The 24,371-nt window shown below is 46.6% G+C and overlaps 1 protein-coding gene across 1 annotated transcript; it reads right to left on the bottom strand.

Moving 5' to 3' along the window:
* Positions 1-3,230: 3,230 nt before the first annotated feature.
* LOC144929113 (gametocyte-specific factor 1-like) lies at positions 3,231-21,497 on the bottom strand (the record flags this gene model as incomplete). Its single annotated transcript, XM_078849699.1, has 6 exons — positions 3,231-3,534; positions 8,831-8,891; positions 9,352-9,438; positions 11,041-11,167; positions 14,338-14,438; positions 21,389-21,497. Coding segments are annotated over 6 exons (789 nt in total), but the record flags the coding sequence as incomplete, so codon positions are not given.
* Positions 21,498-24,371: the final 2,874 nt, after the last annotated feature.

The raw sequence follows: 24,371 nt of genomic DNA, 5'->3' as shown, positions 1-24,371 counted from the left end.
GCTTTCTTTCAAGCCACAGGCATCCCCGGAACAGGGCAGCTTTATGGCCAGTCCGTCACAGCTACAGTTTGACAAGGGGACCAAGAAAAGCGCTCAATGGGTCACACCTCCTTCCAGTTAATGCTTGTTGCTGTTTAAGGGGTAAAAGATTTTCAATTAAGTATAGTGTAAATACATGAAACTCCCTCCCTAAGATCCAAATGGCATGGAATACCACCAGGCTGTTTAATAATAGATACCCTGAACTCAATGCTTTGGGAATCGGGCTCTTGGGACACTGGGCAACTGAATCAGTTTTTAAAGAACAAAACCTTGTGAAGAGTCATATGTGGCAAGAGCTCATAAGAGCTGCAATACTAGGTCAGATCATATTCCATCTTGCTCAGTATCCTGTCTCCAACAGTGGCCCCTACCAGAGCTTCAAGGGGAGTAAACACAACAGAGCAATTATGGAGTGATTCACCCCTCTCTTCCACTCCCAGCTTCTAGCAGTTACAGATTTAGAGTCACCTAAAGCATGGGGTAACATCCCTTATCATCTTGGCTAATAGCTGTTGATGGAGCTATCCTCCATGAACTTATCCAATTCTTGCTTAAGCCCAGTTACACTTTTGGTCACCACAACATCCCATGTCAATGAGTTCCACAGGTTAGTTGCGCACGGTGCGAAAAAGTACTTCCTTTTGTTTGTATTAAACCTACTGCCTATTCATTTGATCAGGTGACCCCCTGGTTTTTGTATTGTGTGAAATGGTAAATAATGCTTCTCTATTCACTTTTTCTACAACAATCATGATTTTATAGGCCTCTATCACATCCCGCTTAGTCATCTCTTTAGTCTCTCCTTGTAAGGTAGCCTATTTCCCCCTGTTTTTTCCTACCCCCCGCCCCCCAGACGTTCTGGTTAAACTTGGATTTAAACTTAGAGAGTGGTCAGTTTGGATGAGCTATTGCCAGCAGGAGAGTGAGTTTGTGTGTGTGTGTGTTTCCGGGGGAGGGGGGGGTGAGAAAGCCTGGATTTGTGCTGGAAATGGCCCACCTTGATTATCATGCACATTGTAGGGAGAGTGGTCACTTTGGATAAGCTATTACCAGCAGGAGAGTGAGTTTGTGTGTGTGTGGTTTTTGGAGGGGGGTGAGGGGGTGAGAGAACCTGGATTTGTGCAGGAAATGGCCCACCTTGATTATCATATACATTGTGAAGAGAGTGGTCACTTTGGATGGGCTATTACCAGCAGGAGAGTGAGTTTGTATGTGCGGGGGCAGAGGGTGAGAAAACCTGGATTTGTGCTGGAAATGGCCCGACTTGATGATCACTTTAGATAAGCTATTACCAGCAGGACAGTGGGGTGGGAGGAGGTATTGTTTCATGGTCTCTGTGTGTATATAATGTCTTCTGCAGTTTCCACGGTATGCATCCGATGAAGTGAGCTGTAGCTCACGAAAGCTCATGCTCAAATAAATTGGTTAGTCTCTAAGGTGCCACAAGTACTCCTTTTCTCCTTGTATGGAAGCCATTCCAGACCCTGGGTAATTTTTGCTTCCTTTTCTGAGCCGTTTCCAGTCCCCACAGCCTGACATCTGCGGTTTGGAGATCCTCGTCCCCTCCACTAGCAGGACATGTGGTGGACAGGAAATCACGGCAGCCATGCAGCAAAGGGCTGAGACAGGGCATTCAGAGTAAGGCATGGAGCTGAAGCTCAGGATCTGACTTTGGGAGGGATAAGAGCCATTTCAGCTCATCAGGGATGGACTCAGATGACTGAGAAAATGCCAAGTCTTGAGCCCACACTCCCCAACAACTACAATAGACTCATCCATAGACACCATTGGGAACAGACCCAGGCTTGTATATAGGGGAAATTTACCAACATTTATTCCAGGGGGAATTTTGTGCCACAACACAGTGCAGAATTTGCACATAATTTCATTCCCCCCCCCACCCCCAGAGCAGAATTAGTGCTGCAAAGCTGCTGGCTGTCAGTAGCAGATGCGGGACCTAGCAGAGCCTGGCTCTCCAGCTTGCAAATACATGACACTGCCAGGGGGAGGGGGAGCTGGACTTTTCCATGCAGGTGCAGTTCCCAGCAGGTCCTGAAGGAAGGAAGTGGCATGCAGGAAACTCTGTACAAGCCTGGGACCCAGCATCAGGCTGTTTCTCCCTCTGGATCCCTGGGTTCTGGGTGGTAGGGGGTGCAGGTGTCTGGGGGACTAAGGGGGTGCCCCACAGCTGGACTCTGGGAGGGTAGGGGGTGTGGATGTCTAAGACTGGAGGGACAGAGATTTCTCCCAAGATGGGCCCAGCTGATGTGTGTGACACACTCAGACAGGTGCCCAACAAAAGCATAACAGAGAAACAGGAACTGGGTTGTTGTAGGAGTTTCTTTGACTCTCTACTCCTGGGGGAATCTTTTTTGCGGTCTGTATTGTTACAGACATACTGGCTGACAGGTATTTTGAAATAAGATCCCAAAATAATTGAAACTGGTGTGATTATATTATTATTTTGACAAATAAAATATACAGAATTTTAAAAATATTGTGTGCAGAATGTTTAATTTTTAGTGCAGAATTCCCTCAGGAATACACATTACTACACCACTATGTGGGTGACTTCCGACATGAAGGCACCTCTTTTTCACTAAGAGGGTGGTGAAACACTGGAATGCGTTACCTAGGGAGGTGGTAGAATCTCCTTCCTTAGAGGTTTTTAAGGTCAGGCTTGACAAAGCCCTGGCTGGGATGATTTAACTGGGAATTGGTCCTGCTTTGAGCAGGGGGTTGGACTAGATGACCTTCTGGGGTCCCTTCCAACCCTGATATTCTATGATTCTATGATTCTATGAACACTTATTCCAAACAATGGCCTTTTTAGTTTAGATTACATCCCCTTGGAAGTAATACTGGTAGGTTTTCCTGGATAGACACACCCTAGCTCTGAGTTTTCAATCAAGTTTTGCAAAACCAAACCAAATGCTACAGCTGCTACACACGTGTACAGCTTCCACTGACTTCAGTAGCAGCTATACCCGAAGAGCTACAACTGTGTTGAGCTCCACTGTGCCAGACTCAGAACTGTTTGTAAGCCTCGACTTTTGTTCAACCAATAGCGGTGAATAAGTTAAATGTCAGATGCTACAGTAATGGGGGCAATACATGGAGCCTGACAACCTTTGACACAATACCACCTACAGCAAAATAAAACCTGGATACAGAAGACACTCCATCCACTACAGAAATGCAGCTGCTTCTAGGGAGGATTGTGTTACAGAGCTCTCCATCTCCACTTGCTGATGGTGGTAATAAAAGCATTTCAGTTTATGGAGGAGAATGCTGACACACGGAATAAAAATACAGAGAAAAGTTATCCCGTTCCACTTTGAGCTAACATGTAGGTCCCATCTTACAGCATGAGGAGACCTCCAGCCGTTGTACTTACTGCTTTTCCAGGATAGGCTATACGGCAAGGACTTGGGTGCTCTCATGCCTGACATTAGGTTACTCTTTTGTTCCATTACTACGCTGGACCCAGGGCTGAAAGAGATCAAATACGAATTATCCTACACATGTGTACTTCTTTTAGCCAAGTACCTTTTACTATAAATATTCAAGTATTCTTCTAAAACTGAAGACAACAGAGTATGTTAATTTAAACAAACCTTCATGCAATCAGAACAGTTACTTCTCCTCACAAAGGCTAGAGAAAAGTGTACAACATGTTGATGCCATCTACTTTGACTAAAATCCCCAGAATCAGTCATCCAGACAAGAAAGAAATAAGCCAAAGACAGCAAGAAAAACCAGAGTTAAAGCTTGATTATCAGTATTGCACTGCCCTCAACTGTAAATGGCATCTCAGCACACATGCCCTAGTCATCTCTATACATGCAGACTTCATGCAGACGTCTAACAGTGAATGCCAGTGAAAATGAGATAGGATCAGAGGCTAAAATAGGGAAAGAAAAAGTTAAAAATTACTTAGACAAGTTAGATGTCTTCAAGTCAGCAGGGCCTGATGAAATACATCCTAAAATATTCAAGGTGCTGACTGAGGAGATATCTGAGCCATAAGCAATTATCTTTGAAAAGACATGGAAGACAGGAGATTCCAGAGGACTAGAAAAGAGGCAAATATAGCGCCAAATCTATAAAAAGGGGAATAAGGACAACCTGAGGAATTACAGACCAGTCAGCTTAACATCAGTACCCGAGAAGATAATGGAGCAAATAATTAAGCAATCAAATTGCTGAATCCTAGAAAATAATAAGGCGATAAGGAACAGTCAGCATGGATTTGTCAAGAACAAATCGTGGCAAAACCAACCTAATAGCTTTCTTTGACAGTGTAACAAGCCTTGTGGATGGGGGAGGGTAATGGTAGATGTGGTGTATCTTAAGTTTAATAAGGCTTTTGATATGGTCTCGCATGACCTCTTCATAAACAAACTAGGGAAATACAACCTAGATGGAGCTCCTCCAAGGTGGGTGAATAACTGTTTGGAAAATCGTTCCCAGAGAGTAGGTGGCTCACAGTCAAGCTGGAAGGGCATACTGAGTGGGGTCCCACAGTGATCAGTTCTGGGTCCAGTTCTGTTCAGTATCTTCATCAGCAATTTAGATAATGGCATAGAGAGCACATTTATAAAGTTTGCAGACAATACCAAGCTGCAAGGGTTACAAGTACTTTGGGGGACCGGATTAAAATTCAAAATGATCTGGACAAACTGGAGAAATGGTCTGAAGTAAATAGGATGTGCAACACTCCATAGTCATCATAGTATTATTATTAGGATGATTATGGCATAATTATGATGTTTTGTACAAGTTCGTCATGTAAGGTGTCATTGGAAAAATTATGATTTGCTGAATATGATTATCCTATTTGTATGCATGTATCATTTTTGTATCTGAAGTTATGAATATTGACTAGGTATCTGTATTTCAAAGGGGCTTACTCTGGAAAACACCCACAGCCAGCCTTTCAGGTTCAACAATGAAGAAGCCAAACAGTGCTAATGGCTCATCAACAAAGACAATGGGCTGTGGAATAGCTTAGCCTTCCTGTGGAAGGCCAGTCTGTAAGTTATGGCTGCTATGACTCTGCAAGGGCATGTGACCAGACCATGCTTCTGGACTCCATTTGGGGTACCTGAATTTTTCCACAAACTGGTCTGGGAACCAAGTTTGAAACAGAAAAGGAGTACTTGTGGCACCTTAGAGACTAACCAATTTATTTGAGCATGAGCTTTCGTGAGCTACAGCTCACTTCATCGGATGCATACCGTGGAAACTGCAGTAGACTTTATATACACACAGAGAATATAATGGCTCTAGACTGTTCTCAATGGTAGCAGATGACAGAACGAGGAGTAATGGTCTCAAGTTGCAGTGGGGGAGGTTTAGATTGGATATTAGGAAAAACTTTTTCACTAAGAGGGTGGTGAAACACTGGAATGTGTTACTTAGGGAGGTGGTAGAATCTCCTTCCTTAGAGGTTTTTAAGGTCAGGCTTGACAAAGCCCTGGCTGGGATGATTTAACTGGGAATTGGTCCTGCTTCGAGCAGGGGGTTGGACTAGATGACCTTCTGGGGTCCCTTCCAACCCTGATATTCTATGATTCTATGATTCTAATATGAAACAATACCTCCTCCCACCCCACTGTCCTGCTGGTAATAGCTTATCTAAAGTGATCATCAGGTTGGGCCATTTCCAGCACAAATCCAGGTTTTCTCACCCTCCACCCCCCCACACATCCGATGAAGTGAGCTGTAGCTCACGAAAGCTCATGCTAGGAAATGGCCCAACCTGATGATCACTTTAGATAAGCTATTACCAGCAGGACAGTGGGGTGGGAGGAGGTATTGTTTCATATTCTCTGTGTGTATATAAAGTCTGCTGCAGTTTCCATGGTATGCATCCGATGAAGTGAGCTGTAGCTCACGAAAGCCCATGCTCAAATAAATTGGTTAGTCTCTAAAGGTGCCACAAGTACTCCTTTTCTTTTTGCGAATACAGACTAACACGGCTGTTACTCTGAAGTTTGAAACAGAGCTCCTGCCATATGAAAAAGCTATATAAGGCAAGGAGTGACATTGTTGGTTGTTCTTCACTTCCCCACAACTCAACAGAGAGAAGCTCTAAAAGAAAAAGTCTTAGAAGCTTAGGGTAGGAGATCCCAAGCTGCAAAACAAATGCAGCTTGTCCCTTAAGAATCTGCAAGCCTGACTGTATCATCAACCAGGGTGAGAATTTGTTAATTCATATCCAATCTTTCTAGTATTTTCGGGTTACAGTTTGCAGTTCTGTTTATTTACTAGGTAATCTGCTTTGGTCTGTTTTCTATCACTTATAATCTCTCTTTTGTAGTTAAACCTTTTTGCTTTATCTAAACTGGTATGCCTGTGACCAAAGTGTCTGGGGGGAAATCTCAGCCTGGTTAACACAAGTATGCATTGTCCTCTCCACACTGAGGGAATGGCGAACTGGGTAATAAATTCATACTGATTGGGGTTTTGATCAGGGCGGGATGGTACAGCTCTGGGGTCCCAGACTGGGGGTTATTTTGGCTGTAGCCTCTCTATTGCTGGATCATGCAGTGGCTGTCCAAAGCCTGCATGAAACTGCAGCTGGGTGTGTCCCTGCCTGTGTGAATGCTGCTGGGAGTGTAGGTCCAGGAACAGTCTATAGCCTGTCACAGCAGCACAGTGCTGAGAGGGAGCCCAGGCTGGTGAGTCAGTGGGCTCAGTGGAACCCCAGTCCCAGGTGGCACCCCTGGGGGAAGCCGTCACAGGATGAAATTCAATAAGAACAAATTCAGAGTACTCCACTATCAGTTGCACACATACAAAATGGGAAATGACTGCCTAGGACGGAGTACTGAAGAAAAGGATCTGAGGGTCATACTGGATCACAAGCTAAATAGGAGTCAACATCATTCTGAGATGCATTAGCAGGAGTGTTGTAAGCAAGACGCGAGAAGTAATTCTACTGCTCTAGTCCATGCTGATTAAATGTCATCTGGAGTATTGTGTCCAATGATTGGTGCCACATTTCAGGAAAGATGTGGACAAATTGAAGGAAGTTCAGAGAAGAGCAACAAAACTGATTAAAGGTCTAAAAAACATGACCTATGGGGGAAGATTGAAAAAAATTGGGTTTGTTTAGCCTGGAGAAGAGAAGACTGAGGAGGGACATAACGGTTTTCAAGTAGATAAAAGGTTGCTACAAGGAAAAGGGAGAAAAACTGTTCTCTTTAACCACTGAGAATAGGACAAGAAACAATGGGCTTAAATTTCAGCAAGGGCGGTTTAGGTTTGACAGGAAGTTTTTCCTTTTGTCCAAGTGGTTGAGCACTGGAATAAATTGCTTAGGGAGGTTGCAGAATCTCCATCACTGGAGATTTTTAAGAGTAGGTTAGACAGACATCTGTGAGGGATGGTCTAGATCAGTGGTTTTCAAACTCTTTTTCTGGTGACCCAGTTGAAAAAAACTGTTGATGCCCGCGATCCAAAGGAGCTGGGGATGAGGAGTCTGGGGTGTGGGCTGCGGCCAGAAATGAGGGGCTCAGAGTGTGGGAGGGGGTCAGGGCTCTGGGCTGGGGCTGCAGGAGCGGGCTCTGGGTTTGGGGGGTTCAGAGCTGGGACAGGGGTGTGGTGTTACTTAGGGAGGCTCCTGGTCAGCGGTGCAGCTGAGGTGCAGAGGCAGGCTTCCTGCCTTTCCTGGCACTGCGGACAACGCTGCACCCCGGAAGCGGCCAGCACCATGTCCGGCTCCTAGGCGCAGGGGTGCAAGCAGCTCCGCATGGCTCTCGCCCACAGGCATTGCCCCACCCAGCTCCCACTGGCCGGGAACTGGCCAATGGGAGTGCAGAGCCGGTGCTCGGGGCGGGGGCAGCGCATGGAGCCCTGGGGCTCACCCCCCACCTAGGAGCTGGACCTGCTGCTGGCCGCTGCCAGGGCACAGTGCAGTGTCGGAACAGCTAGGGACTAGCCTGCCTTAGCTGGGCAGCACCACCGACGGGACTTTTAACAGCCCGGTCAGCAGTGCTGACGAGAGCCGCCGCGGCCCAGTGCCTTTCATTCCGCAACCCAGTTCTGGGTCACGACCCGCAGTTTGAAAACCACTGGTCTAGATAATACTTAGTCCTGCCATGAGTGCATGGGACTGGACTAGAGGACTTTGAGGTCCCTTCAGTCCTACAATTCTATGTCACTGTTACAGGCTGTAGAAGTTCATATGTTGATGACCTCTGATTAGAGAGGTAAGGCACAGTACAATGATTTGGGTGTTCAGGGGTGAGACAGAGATAATGACCAGACACATTATGCTTCATTTTCCAATCCTGCATTGTGATTACACAAACAACAAAATGATTATTTCTGACTCAGGTCATGAGAGATTAGATTAGCTGTCAGAAGTTTAAGCCTAAATTGCTTAACAGCTGACATCAGTCTGCATTTCTATCAAGCCCAGCAGAACAGTTTAGTGTTTAATAACCCCCCCAACAAATACAGAACCAGTGGGGATTGAACCCAGGACCATCCGCACTAATAGTACTACAGTAGAACTAGAGGAGTAACCATTATCTGGTAGCAACAGTATGTTCTTATACTCTCCTATGGATCTGCCACTAAAAGGAGACAGGAAACATTGACCCAGGGGCACAGGAATGTTGAGTCATGCCAGTGGGAACGCCCCCACCATCACCCCAAAAATAGAATTCATAAAGTAAATTGCATCTTCCCAACAACACAGCAGCATGAGTTCAAAGTAGTTTGAAAGCACATCTTTTATGGAAAGCACTGTCACAAGAAATACACCTTTTGCTACCTGTTTACGCCACTACTGAACGTGCCCCAAACGAAAGCAGAATTTGATTGCTCCTGTAGATCTGCCAAAAGGAAATAGACATCATTGTGGCTCAGTACCGAGTAACTTCTGCAAGCGTCATAGCAACATCAAATAAGAAATATGGCAGAGACGCTGCTAGGTTTACAAAACGGAATGAGAATTTTTTAAGGCTTGGCATAAGTGACAGCAAAGCAGACATTTAACTGAGAAATATAAAGTGTAAAGGTTATCATCAATTTCCATTTTCATCAAAGCACAGATGGTGCAACAGACTATATGGAAAACAACAGAAGTTTTGTAGAGAATAGAAGGCATGAGGAAGAGCCTGTGAAGCAGGAGAACTTCATTTGTTCAGAGACAGTATAATTGGGTGTCCCAACACATGATCTGTGCAGAAGAATCTATGGGACCTCTCTCTCCTAGTCCATGTGACTTCTTTGGGGACAAGAAGAAGGGAATAGCAGGCGCTGACAGCCCGTGTCATCAACCTACGTCCTTACCTCTATCCCAATCTTCGTCACATGGGGGTGGCTGCCACATGCTGACAATGTTCATCTTCTCTCCCTGGCAGTTATTTGACTGACTCACTTAAAGCAAAGAAGAGTCTTAGTGAGAAAATCTTTTTGGATAAAATAAAATCCTATTTTAGGTACATTAATCATTTTTTGACCTGGCTGTAGAATAGCTCTAGGCCTTGGAGAGGAGCAGCATACACTGGAAGCTGATCAGGTACTCCCCTAGTCTTAGGAGCAAAACTCTTGAGGCCAGGGATGGGCATCTTGAAGGTAGCAAAGGGATACAAAATCCATGAGAACCCTTTGGTGGGCCATACCTTAAGAGGCTATATATTGTCTAACTCAGAAAGGTTTGTACAACACCAAATGTTTGGCAAGCCAAATCAAATGATCTGGCAGGGTGGATGTGGCCCCCATTTGCCAATGCCTGTTTTAGGCCTTTTCTAAAGCTAAACAATTCTGCACACATTTTTCAGCAATGGTGCAGCTGCTCCAACATACGAATTGGGAGAGGGTTCAGGTGTGTTTCTACTGTCATGTCAAAAAAATCTTCTCAGGGTTTTTTCACTACTGTCATGCTCTAAGCCCTGTCTACATTAACACGCACATCATTGCTATCTTCAGTACAACTCTACATTTGCCAGAGAATAGGTACGTTTTCCAGTGTAGTGATAGCCATATAGATATATCAGTGGGGGGAAGAACTGGAACATGACCCACATAACCAAGTGATTTAGGTGCTGGGCTGACAGACCTGGATAGTGAACTCCTCATCACAGAGCAGACAGCATGGGCAGTGGTAGGGAAGCTTCTCCATAGTCCCCTCCCCAACTTGCCCCACTCTGAACTGGAGGAACCCAACTCCTGTTGGGAAAGTTATTTAGCCTCCCTGGCTCAGTCATGGCTTTTCTGCTAAGATAGTCAAGAAGGATGTAACAGAAGTGAGGATTGTTATGATCTAGACACTTGTCCATTAAGAACTGGACTGAGACCAATTTATTTCACATATGCCACTAGACAGGCTATAAAGATTTTTGGTCACTATCAGATCAGATCTGCACTGGAGACCCACCCCTCTCATGGCCACTATCTTTCCTCTCTAAGCCATCCAGATTCCCAACTAGATCTCATTCAACACACACAGTTTATGGCATAATGCACAGTTCCCATTTTAATGCTAAAATCTCTGGCAGATAACACATGTAATACAAGCCAGTTGCCTCTCAGATGCTTAGGAGAATTTGCATGGACACAGAATGAATGAAACTCAAGCCTTCAAGGACTCCTGCTGCTTCAGGATCATGAAGCACTACAGCTAAAGGTTTCAGAGTAACAGCCGTGTTAGTCTGTATTCGCAAAAAGAAAAGGAGTACTTGTGGCACCATAGAGACTAACCAATTTATTTGAGCATGAGCTTTCGTGAGCTACAGCTCACTTCATCGGATGCATCCGATGAAGTGAGCTGTAGCTCACGAAAGCTCATGCTCAAATAAATTGGTTAGTCTCTAAGGTGCCACAAGTACTCCTTTTCTTTTTACAGGTAAAGGGTTGCTTATGGAATAATAGAGCATTAAAACAATCTAACATTAACAGCAGAAGTTACGTTAGAACTCCGTTAGCCCAAGAGTTCCCAAAGTGAGTTTACAGAGCCGAAGGAGTCTAATATTTTCTCACCAATGTGCTCCTCAATGAAGCTTTTGTCATCACAGCTTGATATATGACGGCTGATCTCAGCTCTGGGAACCTGATGGCGGGCATTAAAGGGGCATGTGGCTAGCTGCTTTGCAATTTCAGGGTGGTTCTAGAGAAACAGAAAAAGCATGTGCTATCTCACTGAATTCATCCAAACCCTTGTGTTTTCTAATCACTAGTGAAGGGTTTGTGCAATCTGCATCCTGAAATAGGTTGAAAAAATTAAAACAAGGAAAGTCAAACTTAGTTCAGGTCCTGAGCACAAAAGCAGTGGAAAAACAGCAAAGCATATGCATCCTTTATGATACAGCCTATGTTTGTTTATTTTCACATTTAAACTACGCCCTGCATTTATCTGATTGAAGATCAGCCCCAGAAGAAGCACAGTGAAACTGTTGCAGTGTCATCACTGGCATGGTTCAGTGCACAGATGAAATTGCCCTAAAAACCCTACATGGGGAGTAAGTGCTTTGAAACCCTAAATAATTCAGCCACTTTATTTTTAAATTAAGTAAGAGACAAACTAGAGAACAAGAAGAAAATCCAGGAAAGTGTGAATGATGGAGGCAACCTAGTGACAGAGGATGTGGAAAAAGCTAATGTACTTTTTTTGCCTCTGTCTTCACGAACAAGGTCAGCTCCCAGACTACTGCACTGGGCAGCACAGCATGTGGAGGAGGTGACCAGCCCTCTGTGGAGAAAGAAGTGGTTCGGGACTATTTAGAAAAGCTGGGCGAGCACAAGTCCATGGGGCTGGATATGCTGCATCCGAGAATGCTGAAGGAGTTGGCGGATATGACTGCAGAGCCATTGGCCATTCTCTTTGAAAACTCATGGCGATCGGGGGAGGCCCCAGATGACTGGAAAAAGGCTAATGTAGTGCCCATCTTTAAAAAAGGGAAGAAGGAGGATCCTGGGAACTACAGGCCAGTCAGCCTCACCTCAGTCCCTGGAAAAATCATGGAGCAGGTCCTCAAGGAATCAATTCTGAAGCACTTAGAGGAGAGGAAAGTGATCAGGAACAGTCAGCATGGATTCACCAAGGGCAAGTCATGCCTGACTAATCTAATTGCCTTCTATGACGAGATAACTGGTTCTGTGGATGAAGGGAAAGCAGTGGACGTGTTATTCCTTGTCTTTAGCAAAGCTTTTGACATGGTCTCCCACAGTATTCTTGCCAGCAAGTTAAAGAAGTATGGGCTGGATGAATGAACTATAAGGTGGATAGAAAGCTGGTTAGATTGTCGGGCTCAACGGGTAGCGATCAATGACTCTATGTCTAGTTGGCAGCCAGTATCAAGTGGAGTGCCCCAAGGGTCGGTCCTGGGGCTGGTTTTGTTCAGTATCTTCATTAATGATCTGGAGGATGGTGTGGATTGCACACTCAGAAAGTTTGCAGATGACACTAAACTGGGAGGAGTGGTAGATACGCTGGAGGGCAGGGATAGGATACAGAGGGACCTAGACAAGTTGGAGCATTGGGCCAAAAGAAATCTGATGAGGTTCAACAAGGACAAGTGCAGAGTCCTGCACTTAGGACAGAAGAATCCCATGCACCTAGTCCCCAGACTAGGGACCGAATGGCTCGGCAGCAGTTCTGCAGAAAAGGACCTAGGGGTGACAGTGGACAAGAAGCTGGATATGAGTCAACAGTGTGCCCTTGTTGCCAAGAAGGCCAATGGCATTTTGGGATTTGTAAGTAGGGGCATTGCCAGCAGAGCTAGGGACGTGTTCGTTCCCCTCTACTCGACATTGGTGAGGCCTCATCTGGAGTACTGTGTCCAGTTTTGGGCCCCACTCTACAAGAAGGATGTGAAAAAATTGGAAAACGTCCAGCGGAGGGCAACAAGAATGATGAGGGGACTGGAACACATGACTTATGAGGAGAAACTGAGGGAACAGGGATTGTTTAGTCTGTGGAAGAGAAGGAAGAAGGGGGGGATTTGATAGCTGCTTTCAACTACCTGAAAGGGGGTTCCAAAGAGGATGGATCTAGACTGTTCTCAGTGGTACCAGATGACAGAACGAGGAGTAATGGTCTCAAGTTGCAGTGGGGGAGGTTTAGGTTGGATATTAGGAAAAACTTTGTCACTAGGAGGGTGGTGAAGCCCTGGAATGGGTTACCTAGGGAGGTGGTGGAATCTCCTTCCTTAGAGGTTTTTAAGGTCAGGCTTGACAAAGCCCTGGCTGGGATGATTTAGTTGGGGATTGGTCCTGCTTTGAGCAGGGGGTTGGACTAAATGACCTCCTGAGGTCCCTTCCAACCCCGATATTCTATGATAAGTCTCTGCCTGCGCTAGAGCTTAAGTCTTTGCAGTTAATTTAACCCTTCTGAAACAGGAGGGAAGTTACTCAATGTTCCAGCTGAGGCCACGTCTATATTGGGAGCATTTTGCCAGTACAGGTAAACTAGTGTGGACATAGAAGAGCACTACTGTCCCCCACTTAATGAAGAGCCTTTACCCTTAGAAAAGAGCAAGAATACAAAGAGGACGAACCCACTGCTCAGGCTTGCTCTGCATGGCTTTTCTATCACTATAGCGATGTTGGCTAGGGGTGTGATTCCTAACCAATACAATCATACCAGGACATCATCTTAACACGTGGATGCAGTTATACCGATATAAGTGTGCTTATACCTGTACAACTAATATACACTAGCACTGGAGAGCTTAAAATAAGATACTAGACTGAGAGGACAAAAGAAAGGAGCAGATTCTCCTCTTAAATATACAGCATTCTCGCCCAGGATAGAAGACTGAGAAGAGGGACTTGCAGACAGATGTACACTGAATAGAGTTATTAGCAATATAAAAAAAAGATGGCTTAGCAGCTCTCCTGCTCTGATTGCAAAGTAAAGATTTAACTGCAACATCAGATCGCTTCTGCTTTGGCCAGCCAGAAGGCATCCGTATAACACTGGCTGCATTTGCTCCATGGCCTGTATTGGGAAGTAAATACCCTGGTCCCATGAGTGAACTGTTGGAAGAGAATAGGATCCCATCACTGAGCTAGGTATTCTGAAGAACCTGTTTCGCCTTTCTTCAGGGTAAATGCACTGATCTGAAGGGCATTACTAAATATGAACGGGATGCTTTTACGAAATGGTAAATGGATGAGCGATATAAATATGAAATAAAGACGGCTTCTTCCAGCCTAATAGCAAGTGAATGCATCCTTCTAGCAAAAGGCAGCACAGCGTACTGAGCTCACCATGCATTAGCATTTACAAAAATATGATTTCCCAAGTGCATTAGAGACCTTAACATCCCATCCTACCTTCCTGCACTTTATAAGATGATAGGGAAACCGACAGGCCCTGATTTGATGATATTTATCATAGGGACATTGTATTAACCTCTCTGGATCCAAAGCATCAACTGGAAGAGAAGGAATAAAAAGACAAAAGAAAACATTCTGTAAAACAAGATCTAAGTTCATCATCAACACAATTAACAAGAGTGGAAACATACTAGCTACTGGAGCTGCCCTCTAACGGGGTTAAGCCATCAATTTTTAATAGCCGAGACAAAAATGCAAAACTGCTAAGTTGGCACTCACTGTGTGTACCCAACCAAATTCACTTCGGATTTTGGGTGAGTGGAATATTAAATTAAAAATTGAGGAGGGATAGCTCAGTGGTTTGAGCACTGGCCTGCTAAACCCAGGGTTGTGAGTTCAATCCTTGAGGGGGCCATTTAGGGATCTGGGGCAAAAATTGGGGATTGGTCCTGCTTTGAGCAGGGGGTTGGACTAGATGACCTCCTGAGGTCCCTTCCAACCCTGATATTCTATGAAAGCGCAATCAGTAGTGCAGAGTGGCCAGTACATATGAATGACTACACTTATGCAGAACAGTGAGCTGGAAATAAACATTACTATAAAAACCCTTGAAGCTACCAAATTAGTTAGTTGTACAGCAGTGACATGCTAAGGATTGGCAGAAGCACGGCATTCTGAAGTAAATCCTTTTGCATTTACCTTCAGACTCCAAGGCCATCTCTGCTGGATTAAGAAAAAAATCAAACTCAAACAAACATGTCTGGAGTTAAGGAATGCAATTTGCAGTACAGTGCACTTGGCCCTGTAAAGTGCAGAGGTTGGCAGGTGCTTAAGAGCCCAACACTCACTGAACATAGTGAGGGGCTAAGTCACAGGCACTTTTTGAAAGCGTTCCCTCCTAGTCCATACTATGACCCAGAGACAGGCACGAATCACCTTAATCACTTAACAGTTACACAGAAGGGACAAGGTAGGGGAGGACCAACTTCTGATAGTGAGACACACAAGCTTTCAAGCATTCATAGACCTCTTCTTCAGGATTCAGTTTGTGTCCGTGCAGCAGCTTTCTTGCCATCACAAATGTGTCTCCCCTCACACCTTCCATGCTATTTATACACGTTTTTATCAGTGTACAGAGGGCATGCACAGAAAGGAACATGGACCAACGGACAGTGGGAGGTTTTCTAGATAGCTGGAAGTAAGGAGGATGGGCCAGATTGATTACATAAATCAGTGTTTTTCAACCTTTTTGATACCAGGGACCAGCTGAGAATCATAGAATATCAGGGTTGGAAGGGACCTCAGGAGGTCATCTAGTCCAACCCCCTGCTCAAAGCAACACCAACACCAACTAAATCATCCAAGCCAAGGCTTTGTCAAGCCGGGTCTTAAAAACCTCTAAGGATGGAGTTTCCACCATCTCCCTAGGTAACCCATTCCAGTGTTTCACCACCCTCCTAGTGAAATAGTGTTTCCTAATATCCAACCTAGACCTCCCCCAACTGCAACTTGAGACCATTGCTTCTTGTTCTGTCATCTGCCACCACTGAAACAGCCTTGCTCTATCCTCTTTGGAACCCCCCTTCAGGTAGTTAAAGGCTGCTATCAAATTCCCCCTCACTCTTCACTTCTGCAGACTAAATAACCCCAGTTCCCCCAGCCTCTCCTTGTAAGTCATGTGCCCCAGCTCCTTAATAATTTTTGTTGCCCTCCGCTGGACTCCCTCCAATTTGTCCACATCCCTTCTGTAGTGGGGGACCAAAACTGGACGCAACACTCCAGGTGTGGCCTCACCAGTGCCAAATGGAGGGGAATAACCACTTCTCTAGATCTGCTGGCAATGCTCCTACTAATACAGCCCAATATACCATTGGCCTTCTTGGCAACAAGGGCACACTGCTGACTCCTATCCAGCTTCTCATCCACTGTAATCCTCAGGTCCTTCCCATGCACTGTAGCAGTGCATGGGATTTCCTTCCTTCCTTCCTAAGTGCAGAACTCTGCACTTGTCCTTGTTGAACCTTATCAGATTTCTTTTGGCCCAATCCTCCAATTTGTCTAGGTCACTCTGGACCCTTCCCTACCTTCCAGCGTATCTACTTCTCCTCCCAGTTTAGTGTCATCTGCAAACTTGCTGAGGGTGCAATTAATCCCATCATCCAGACCATTAATAAAGATGTTGAACAAAACCAGCCCCAGGACTGACCCCTGGGGCACTCCGCTTGATACCAGCTGCCAACTAGACATGGAGCCATTGATCACTACCCGTTGAGCCCGACAATCTAGCCAGCTTTCTATCCACCTTATAGTCCATTCATCCAATCCACACTACTTTAACTTGCTGGCAACAATACTGTGGGAGACCGTATCAAAAGTTTTGCTAAAGTCAAGATATATCACATGCACTGCTTTCCCCATATCCACAGAACCAGTTCTCTCATCCTGGAAGGCAATCAGGTTGGTCAGGTATCACTTGCCCTTGGTGAATCCAAAGCTTGCAGCCTTTCTAAACAGTGTCAGGGAGATCTGAGAGACAGGCCATTGAGAAAGACTGACACAGGTACTTAGGACAAATGGCTACTTGTGACGAAGTGGAAAATGTCCTAGTGTTTGCATGAATACTGTGCGTGCCTCAGTTTCCCCTATGTGTTGCACAAGTATCTAGGTGGTGGGATAAGGGTGTGTGACCTTTGCAGATACCCTGAGAGGGAAGGTACAAGTGCCATCTAGCTCCCTGGGCCCAGACAATAGTTGTATCCTGGCAACTGATTGCCGGGCCCCATCCTCTGCAAGAGCCAGTTGGAGGAATTGGAGAACAAAGGGAGGTGGAGGCCAGGTGACCGGTTTGCCTGGGGAACAGCATACAAGATGGAGGAGGGGCAACTGGGTGTGACTGCAGGTGGACTGCTGGAGGCTGGTCAGACTCCTGGTTTGGGACTCAGGAGGAGAGACCCATGGCTCTGGGTCTCCTCAAGTTGAACTTTGCTGTAACTTCCTGCTTTCTGTGCTAACAAGATTCTGCTCTATGCTGTGTTCCAAACGACTAATAAACCCTTCTGTTTTACACCGCTGGCTGAAAGTCACTCCTGACTGCTGAAGTCGGGGGTGCATGGCCCCTTTGGAGGGCATGTAAGGTTTCCCCAGGTGTCCTATTCAGGTGGCTCACTGCAGGGAGCTTATGGCGTACGACAGGGATGCTGAATGCTCTGAGCTGAAGCCCAGGAGGCTTGTCCTAGTGCGAGTGTGCCCCAAGGGGTAGTCACACTGCAAGAGGGGCCCCCCTGGTCTGGGGGCTAGTCTTCACCAGACTCACTGCAGCTGCGCTAAGGTAGGGCAGTAGTGTAAATGCACTATGAAGACCAGAGAGCACTTTCCTGTCAGCATAATTACTCTACCTCAGTGAAAGGTGGAAGCTATGACAGAACAAGAGTGTTTCCCACTGACGTAGTGCTGGTGTGGACAGCTCAGGGGGGTGGCTTTTTCATATCCGTGACAGACATAAGTGACAACAACTTAAGCGGAAGCGGAGACAAGCCCTGAACTTCATTCAATGGTTCCAGAGCACCAAGCCCGTGCATCCATGAACTACTATAGGGTGGAAAAAAGTCCTCAATGCATCAAACCAACACCATGGAGAGGGCAGCACCCTTACCTGACCATGGTACTAATTAGGGCTGTCGATTAATTACAGTTAACTCACGCGATTAACTCAAAAAAAATTATTTAAAAAATGAATCACACAGTTACATTTCAATTGGTATTCTATTGTGTGTGTGTATTAAACATTTTCAGATGTTTTCTACATTTTCAAATATATTGATTTCAATTACAACACAGAATACAAAATGTACAGTGCTCACTCTATTCTATTACAAATATTTGTACTGTAAAAATGATAAACAAAAGAAATCCCATTTTTCAGTTCACTTCATACAAGTACTGAAGTGCAATCTCTTTATCGTGAAAGTGCAACTTACAAATATAGATTTTTTTGTTACATAACTGCACCCAAAAACAAACCAATGTAAAACTTTAGACCTTACAAGTCTACTCACTCCTACTTCTTGTTCAGTCAATCACGGAGAGAAACAAGTCTGTTGACATTTATGGGAGATATGCTGCCCACTACTTATTCACAATGTCACTTGAAAGTGAGAACAGGCGTTTGTATGGCACTTTTGTAGCCGGCATTGCAAGGTATTTACATGCCAGAGATGCTGAACATTCGTATGCCCCTTCCTGCCTCGGCCACTGTTCCAGAGGACGTGCTTCCATGCGGATGACACTTGTTAAAAAAAATAATGGGTTAAATAATGTGTGACTAAACTCCTTGGGGGAGAGCGGTGCGCCCCCTGCACTGTTTCACCGCACGCTGCCACAGATTTCCTGTTATAGCAGTCGCGGATGATGACCCAGCACAGGTTGTTCATTTTAAGAACACTTTCCCTGCAGATCTGACCAAACACAAAGAAGGTACCAATCTGAGATTTCTAAAGATAGCTCCAGTACTCGACCCAAGGTTTAAGAATCTGAAGTACCTTCCAAAATCTGAGAGGGACGAGGTGTGGAGCATGCTTTCAGAAGTCTTAAAAGAGCAATACTCCAATGTTGAAACTACAGATCTAAACCACCAAAAGAGAAAAGCAAACTTCTGCTGGTGGCATCTAACTCAGATGATGAAAGTGAACATGTGTTGGGCCACACTGCTTTGGATCGTTATTGAGCAGAACTCATCAGCATGGACACATTATCTCCTGCAAATGTAAACAAACTTGTTTGTCTTAGCAATTGGCTGAACAAGAAGTAAGACTGAGTGTACTTGTAGGCTCTAAAGTTTTACATTGTTTTGTTTGAGAATGCAATTTTTTTTGTACATAATTCTATATTTGCGAGTTCAACTTTCATGATAAAGAGATTGCACTATATTACTTGTATTAGGTCAAGTGAAAAACACTATTTCTTTGGTTTTTTTGTAGAGCATAAATATTTGTCATAAAAAAGAAATATAAGTGAGCACTGTACACTTTGTATTCTGTGTTGTAATTGAAATAAATATATTTGAAAATGTAGAAAACATCCACAAATGTTTAAATGGTATTTTATTATTTTTAAGTGCGCGATTACATTTTTTAATTGCTTGACAGCCCTAGTACTAACAGGATATTAATCATGTTGCGTCTGTAGCAAAACGCATTTTGGAGCCAGCCACTGGTAATAAAGTCAATTATGAATTATGGCAAGGACAGGGCCTTAATAAGAACAGTCACTTCACTGGGATGATCCCCAGGAAATTGATTTAGGCCCTGGCTGCACAAGACATGACTGTAGCTTTATAACCAGTTTGTACCCCACAAAGCAAATTTGATCTGCTAGTTGGATCATCCATTTCTCCAGACCACAGACATGCTGCAGCTGGGGGACATAGTCCACTAGGTCAATGTGGGAACCCACAAACCATGATGCACACTGTGGAGGACTGCAAAATGGCAACTTCCTGGTGGTCTTCATGCCTTGAACATCAGTGATAAGAACGCTGCGACTTGGCCGGATTGCATACACTAAATAAATAAAACAAATCACACATAGCTGCATTTATGCCCCCACTCCAGCCTTCCTGGTTCACAAAGGTTGGGTCATGATGTAGAGTATCTGCACCCAATACACTGCCTAGAAGCATTTGTCTCAGAACACCCAGTCCCGGACCCAACAACTACATATTACCCAGCCAGTCTCACACCCACCTTGAAAAACCTAGGTATTGTTTCTTGCTGTGATATTGACCCACATTATCCTTTATTGCCTCTAAAGTTTGTGTGGTTTTGAATTGCAAGACCACCACTGCACCTGGTTTTGGGTCCCAGAATGAAAGAAGTTGTGAACTGCTGCTCTAATACACAGAAGCATATATTCACCAAACTTAATGCCTATAGCGGAAAGTTACTCTACTTCCTCCTTTAACCAAGTTTAAGATATTTTCATACTTGCAAAGATCTAAGCTGTCTCTCACTGTATCTTTGCAGGATACATGAATAGAAATATAGAATTGTAGGACTGGAAGGGACCTCGAGAAGTCATCTAGTCCAGTTCCCTGCATGAATATTAGAAGCCAGCAAAGAAACACTTTCCAGAGTTGCCTTCTAAATCCATTTTACTGCTGCTGAAAGAACTGAAGCTTTGTTGGAGGACTCTTTGAGCCAGTCTCTGAGTGTCACTCTCCTCCTAAAAATATCAACCCTACAGACGAAAAATGAGGAGCTTCACAGATTTCTAAGGCCAGAAGAGACAATTATGATAATCTAGGAGTGTTTTTTAACCTGTCACCTGCAGACCCCTGGGGGTCCACAGATTATGTCAAGGATTTCCAAAGGGGTCCTGCACCTCCATTCAAAATTTGTTAGGAGTCCTCAAATGAAAAAAAGTTGAAAACTACTGATCTAGGCTGACCTTCTGTAGAACACAAGGCATAAGACTGCCATGAATTAATTCCCATTTGACCTAGAGCAGATCTTTTTGAAATCAAAATTGGATGTCTTTCTAAAATTTGATGGAGAATCTACAACAGTTAGTAATTTTTCCAATGGTTAATTATCCTCACTGTTAAAAATAAACCTTATTTCCATTCTGCGTTTTTCTAGCTTCAACTTCCAGGCACTGGAAATAACTTTAAAGTCATTTCAATGTATTCATCACAGCTATTAAGTGTCAAAGATCAACTGCACTACAGCAAGTGGTAGACTTTATATCTACGCTGTACATGCATAGGATACAAGCTTATTCTTGGGGGCCCACGTATAATGTAGGGTACCGGGAACCACGTATTCTTGTGCTCCACAGAGAAAAGGTTTCCTCCAAGATGCTAAAATCCACAGATTTTTGTCTGAAACATCCTCTTTTCTCAATACATTTAAGAGGATTCAAAGAACCAGTTCCCAAGAAAAATTAAGCCATGTATTTGGGGAGCTCAGCTATCTTTTCTTATACACACTTAAAGTAATACTCCATCCTGAGCCCCTACACCTGCCTGAGAGGTCAACACTTTTACACCTACCTTGTGGCTCATGATCTGTATGAAGAACTTTGTTCCTGATGTTTTCGTTAAAACAAACAAACAAACAAAAAACGCAAAGAGTTAGATTCTCTCCTGTCTTCACTGCAATTCATACAATTTGAATGCATCGGTCATCTAAAAAAAATCCTTCCCCCCAAGATTATAAGTCTAAATAAGACAGAATTTAAAGGACTGCACAGTCTAGAGACAACCTGAATCTCAGATTTGGTTGCCCATCAGAAAATATGTTTGCTACCCCGCCGGCCCAGCCGGGGAAAGGGAGAGGGGGAGGGATGGGGAAGGGCTACCCGGCCGGGGGGAGGGGGAGGGAGAAGGAGGGGAGGGGGAAGGGAAGAGGTTACCGGCCCCCGGGGAGGGGAGGCGAACCTGGCGGGAGGCATTACCCAGCAGACTTTACGCCGAACCGGCGCATGGTCTCAGTGTGAAGGCGGCTCCTGGAGCTCCGGAGCAGGCACCGCGAAACTCCCGCGTCCCGCGCCGTGAGACCACAGCGAGGCGCTCACCACCCCCGCCTTGGGCACCACAACGAGGCTCCAACCCCCCGCCCCCCTTCAAGCACCACAGCGAGGCTCCAACCCCCCTCCGCTCCGGCACCCCAGCGAGGCTCCGACCCCCCTCCCCTCCGGCACCCCAGCGAGGCTCCGACCCCCCTCCCCTCCGGCACCCCAGCGAGGCTCCGACCCCCCTCCCCTCCGGCACCCCAGCGAGGCTCCGACCCCCCTCCCCTCCGGCACCCCAGCGAGGCTCCGACCCCCCTCCCCTCGGGCACCCCAGCGAGGCTCCGACCCCCCTCCCCTCCGGCACCCCAGCGAGGCTCCGACCCCCCTCCCCTCCGGCACCCCAGCGAGGCTCCGACCCCCCTCCCCTCGGGCACCCCAGCGAGGCTCCGACCCCCCTCCCCTCCGGCACCCCAGCGAGGCTCCGACCCCCCCTCCCCTCGGGCACCCCAGCGAGGCTCCGACCCCCCTCCCCTCCGGCACCCCAGCGAGGCTGCTCAAGTCAGCCCGCCCGCGGAAGGGGCGGAGTGGGAGGGGCCTGAGCACTCGGCACTCGGCGCAGGGGTTAGCTGGCGCCCCCCAGGGTCGGGCTTGGATTGGAGCAGGCCGTGTTGGGAGGGCGGGGCGAATAGGGGGAGTGCGGCTAAGGGGCCATGGTGCAGGCTGGGACAGCAGTGGTGGCAGGGGATGGAGCGCAGCCTGGATGGTAGAGCAGTGCATGCTGGGAACGTGGGTCAGAGGTGGAGCGGTGCAGGCTGGGACAGCAGCTGAGGGGCAGGAGCAGTGCACGCTGGGAACGTGGGTCAGAGGTGGAGCGGTGCAGGCTGGGACAGCAGCTGAGGGGCAGGAGCAGTGCACGCTGGGAACGTGGGTCAGAGGTGGAGCGGTGCAGGCTGGGACAGCAGCTGAGGGGCAGGAGCAGTGCATGCTGGGAACGTGGGTCAGAGGTGGAGCGGTGCAGGCTGGGACAGCAGCTGAGGGGCAGGAGCAGTGCACGCTGGGAACGTGGGTCAGAGGTGGAGCGGTGCAGGCTGGGACAGCAGCTGAGGGGCAGGAGCAGTGCATGCTGGGAACGTGGGTCAGAGGTGGAGCGGTGCAGGCTGGGACAGCAGCTGAGGGGCAGGAGCAGTGCACGCTGGGAACGTGGGTCAGAGGTGGAGCGGTGCAGGCTGGGACAGCAGCTGAGGGGCAGGAGCAGTGCACGCTGGGAACGTGGGTCAGAGGTGGAGCGGTGCAGGCTGGGACAGCAGCTGAGGGGCAGGAGCAGTGTATTCTGGGAGTGCAACTTGAGGGTCTGGGAGCTGTGTATGCTTAGGGTTACCTGCTTTCTGATTGCACAAAACCAATAACCCTGGCCCTGGCCCTTCCCCTTCCCCCCCCCCCACTACATTTCCCCTCCCTCGGTGGCTCGCTCTCCCTCAGCCTCCATCACTTTGGCTGGGCTGGGGCAGGGGATTCGGGTATGAGAGGGGGTGAGGGCTCTAACTGGGGGTGCAGACTCTGGGGTGGGGCCAGAAATGAGGGGTTCAGGCAGGAGGGGGCTCTGGGCTGGGGTAGGGAGTTGGAGTGCGGGAGGAGGTGAGGGTTCCAGCTGGAATGCGGGCTCTGGGGTGGGGCTAGGGATGAGGGGTTTGGGGTGTAGGAGGGGGCTCCAGGCTAGGGGGTGGGGGCCGAGGGATTCAGAGTGTGGGAGGAGGCTGTGGGTTCAGGCAAGGGGTTGGGGTGTGGGAGAGAGTGAGGGCTGGGGCTGAAGTCTCTGGGGTGTGGCCGGGGATGAGGGGTTTGTGGTGCAGGAGGGGTTTGTGGTACAGAATCCAAAAAGGGCTACAACTTCCTGAGGGCAACCCTTGCCGGTAATTAGAAGGAAGGGAGAGAAACCAAGAGAATTCCAGGAGAGTTGTGTGACGCTCCCCAGGAGTTCCCAGGGTTACGAGGCACCTTACTGTCACGTGCCCTTCGAGTGAGGAAGTCTTGTCTGTGCCTGCTGTGGGTCAGTTCCCTGAAACTACCAGGCTCTGGCAAAACAAACCCTGCCACCCAGGCCTCCTCAGACCTCAGTCTCTTTGTACAGGTTAATGACAGGCACAAACCCACCCCCGAGTCCTCTGACCATTCCGTATAGTGTCCAGCCCTTTATCCACTGAACTCCCACAGAATTGTCAGGCCTGCTGTTCCCAGTGGAACAGTACACACCAGTTTATTACTTCTACTTTAGACTCTATACTTGATACTTTATTCCTTATATTCTATACTGCAAAACACACAGCACTTAGATATATTTCTAGTGAAAACAAGAAGCAAGATTATCAAAGAGCAGAGAGTCCAGTGATCGTCAGTAAGAATGCAAGCCAAAAATGGTTACATGTAAAATGAAATCATAACCTGCTCCTAGAAACTAAACTTAACCAACAGGTTAACCTCCTGTCTAAAGATGTTTCTCACCCAAAGTTCTCAACCAAGCCTGA

The sequence above is a fragment of the Lepidochelys kempii genome, chromosome 20 (genome assembly GCF_965140285.1).
Source record: "Lepidochelys kempii isolate rLepKem1 chromosome 20, rLepKem1.hap1, whole genome shotgun sequence".
Classification (NCBI taxonomy): Eukaryota; Metazoa; Chordata; order Testudines; family Cheloniidae; genus Lepidochelys; species Lepidochelys kempii.
Note: the sequence above shows the minus strand (reverse complement) of the source record. Positions and strands in the feature narration are given on the sequence as shown.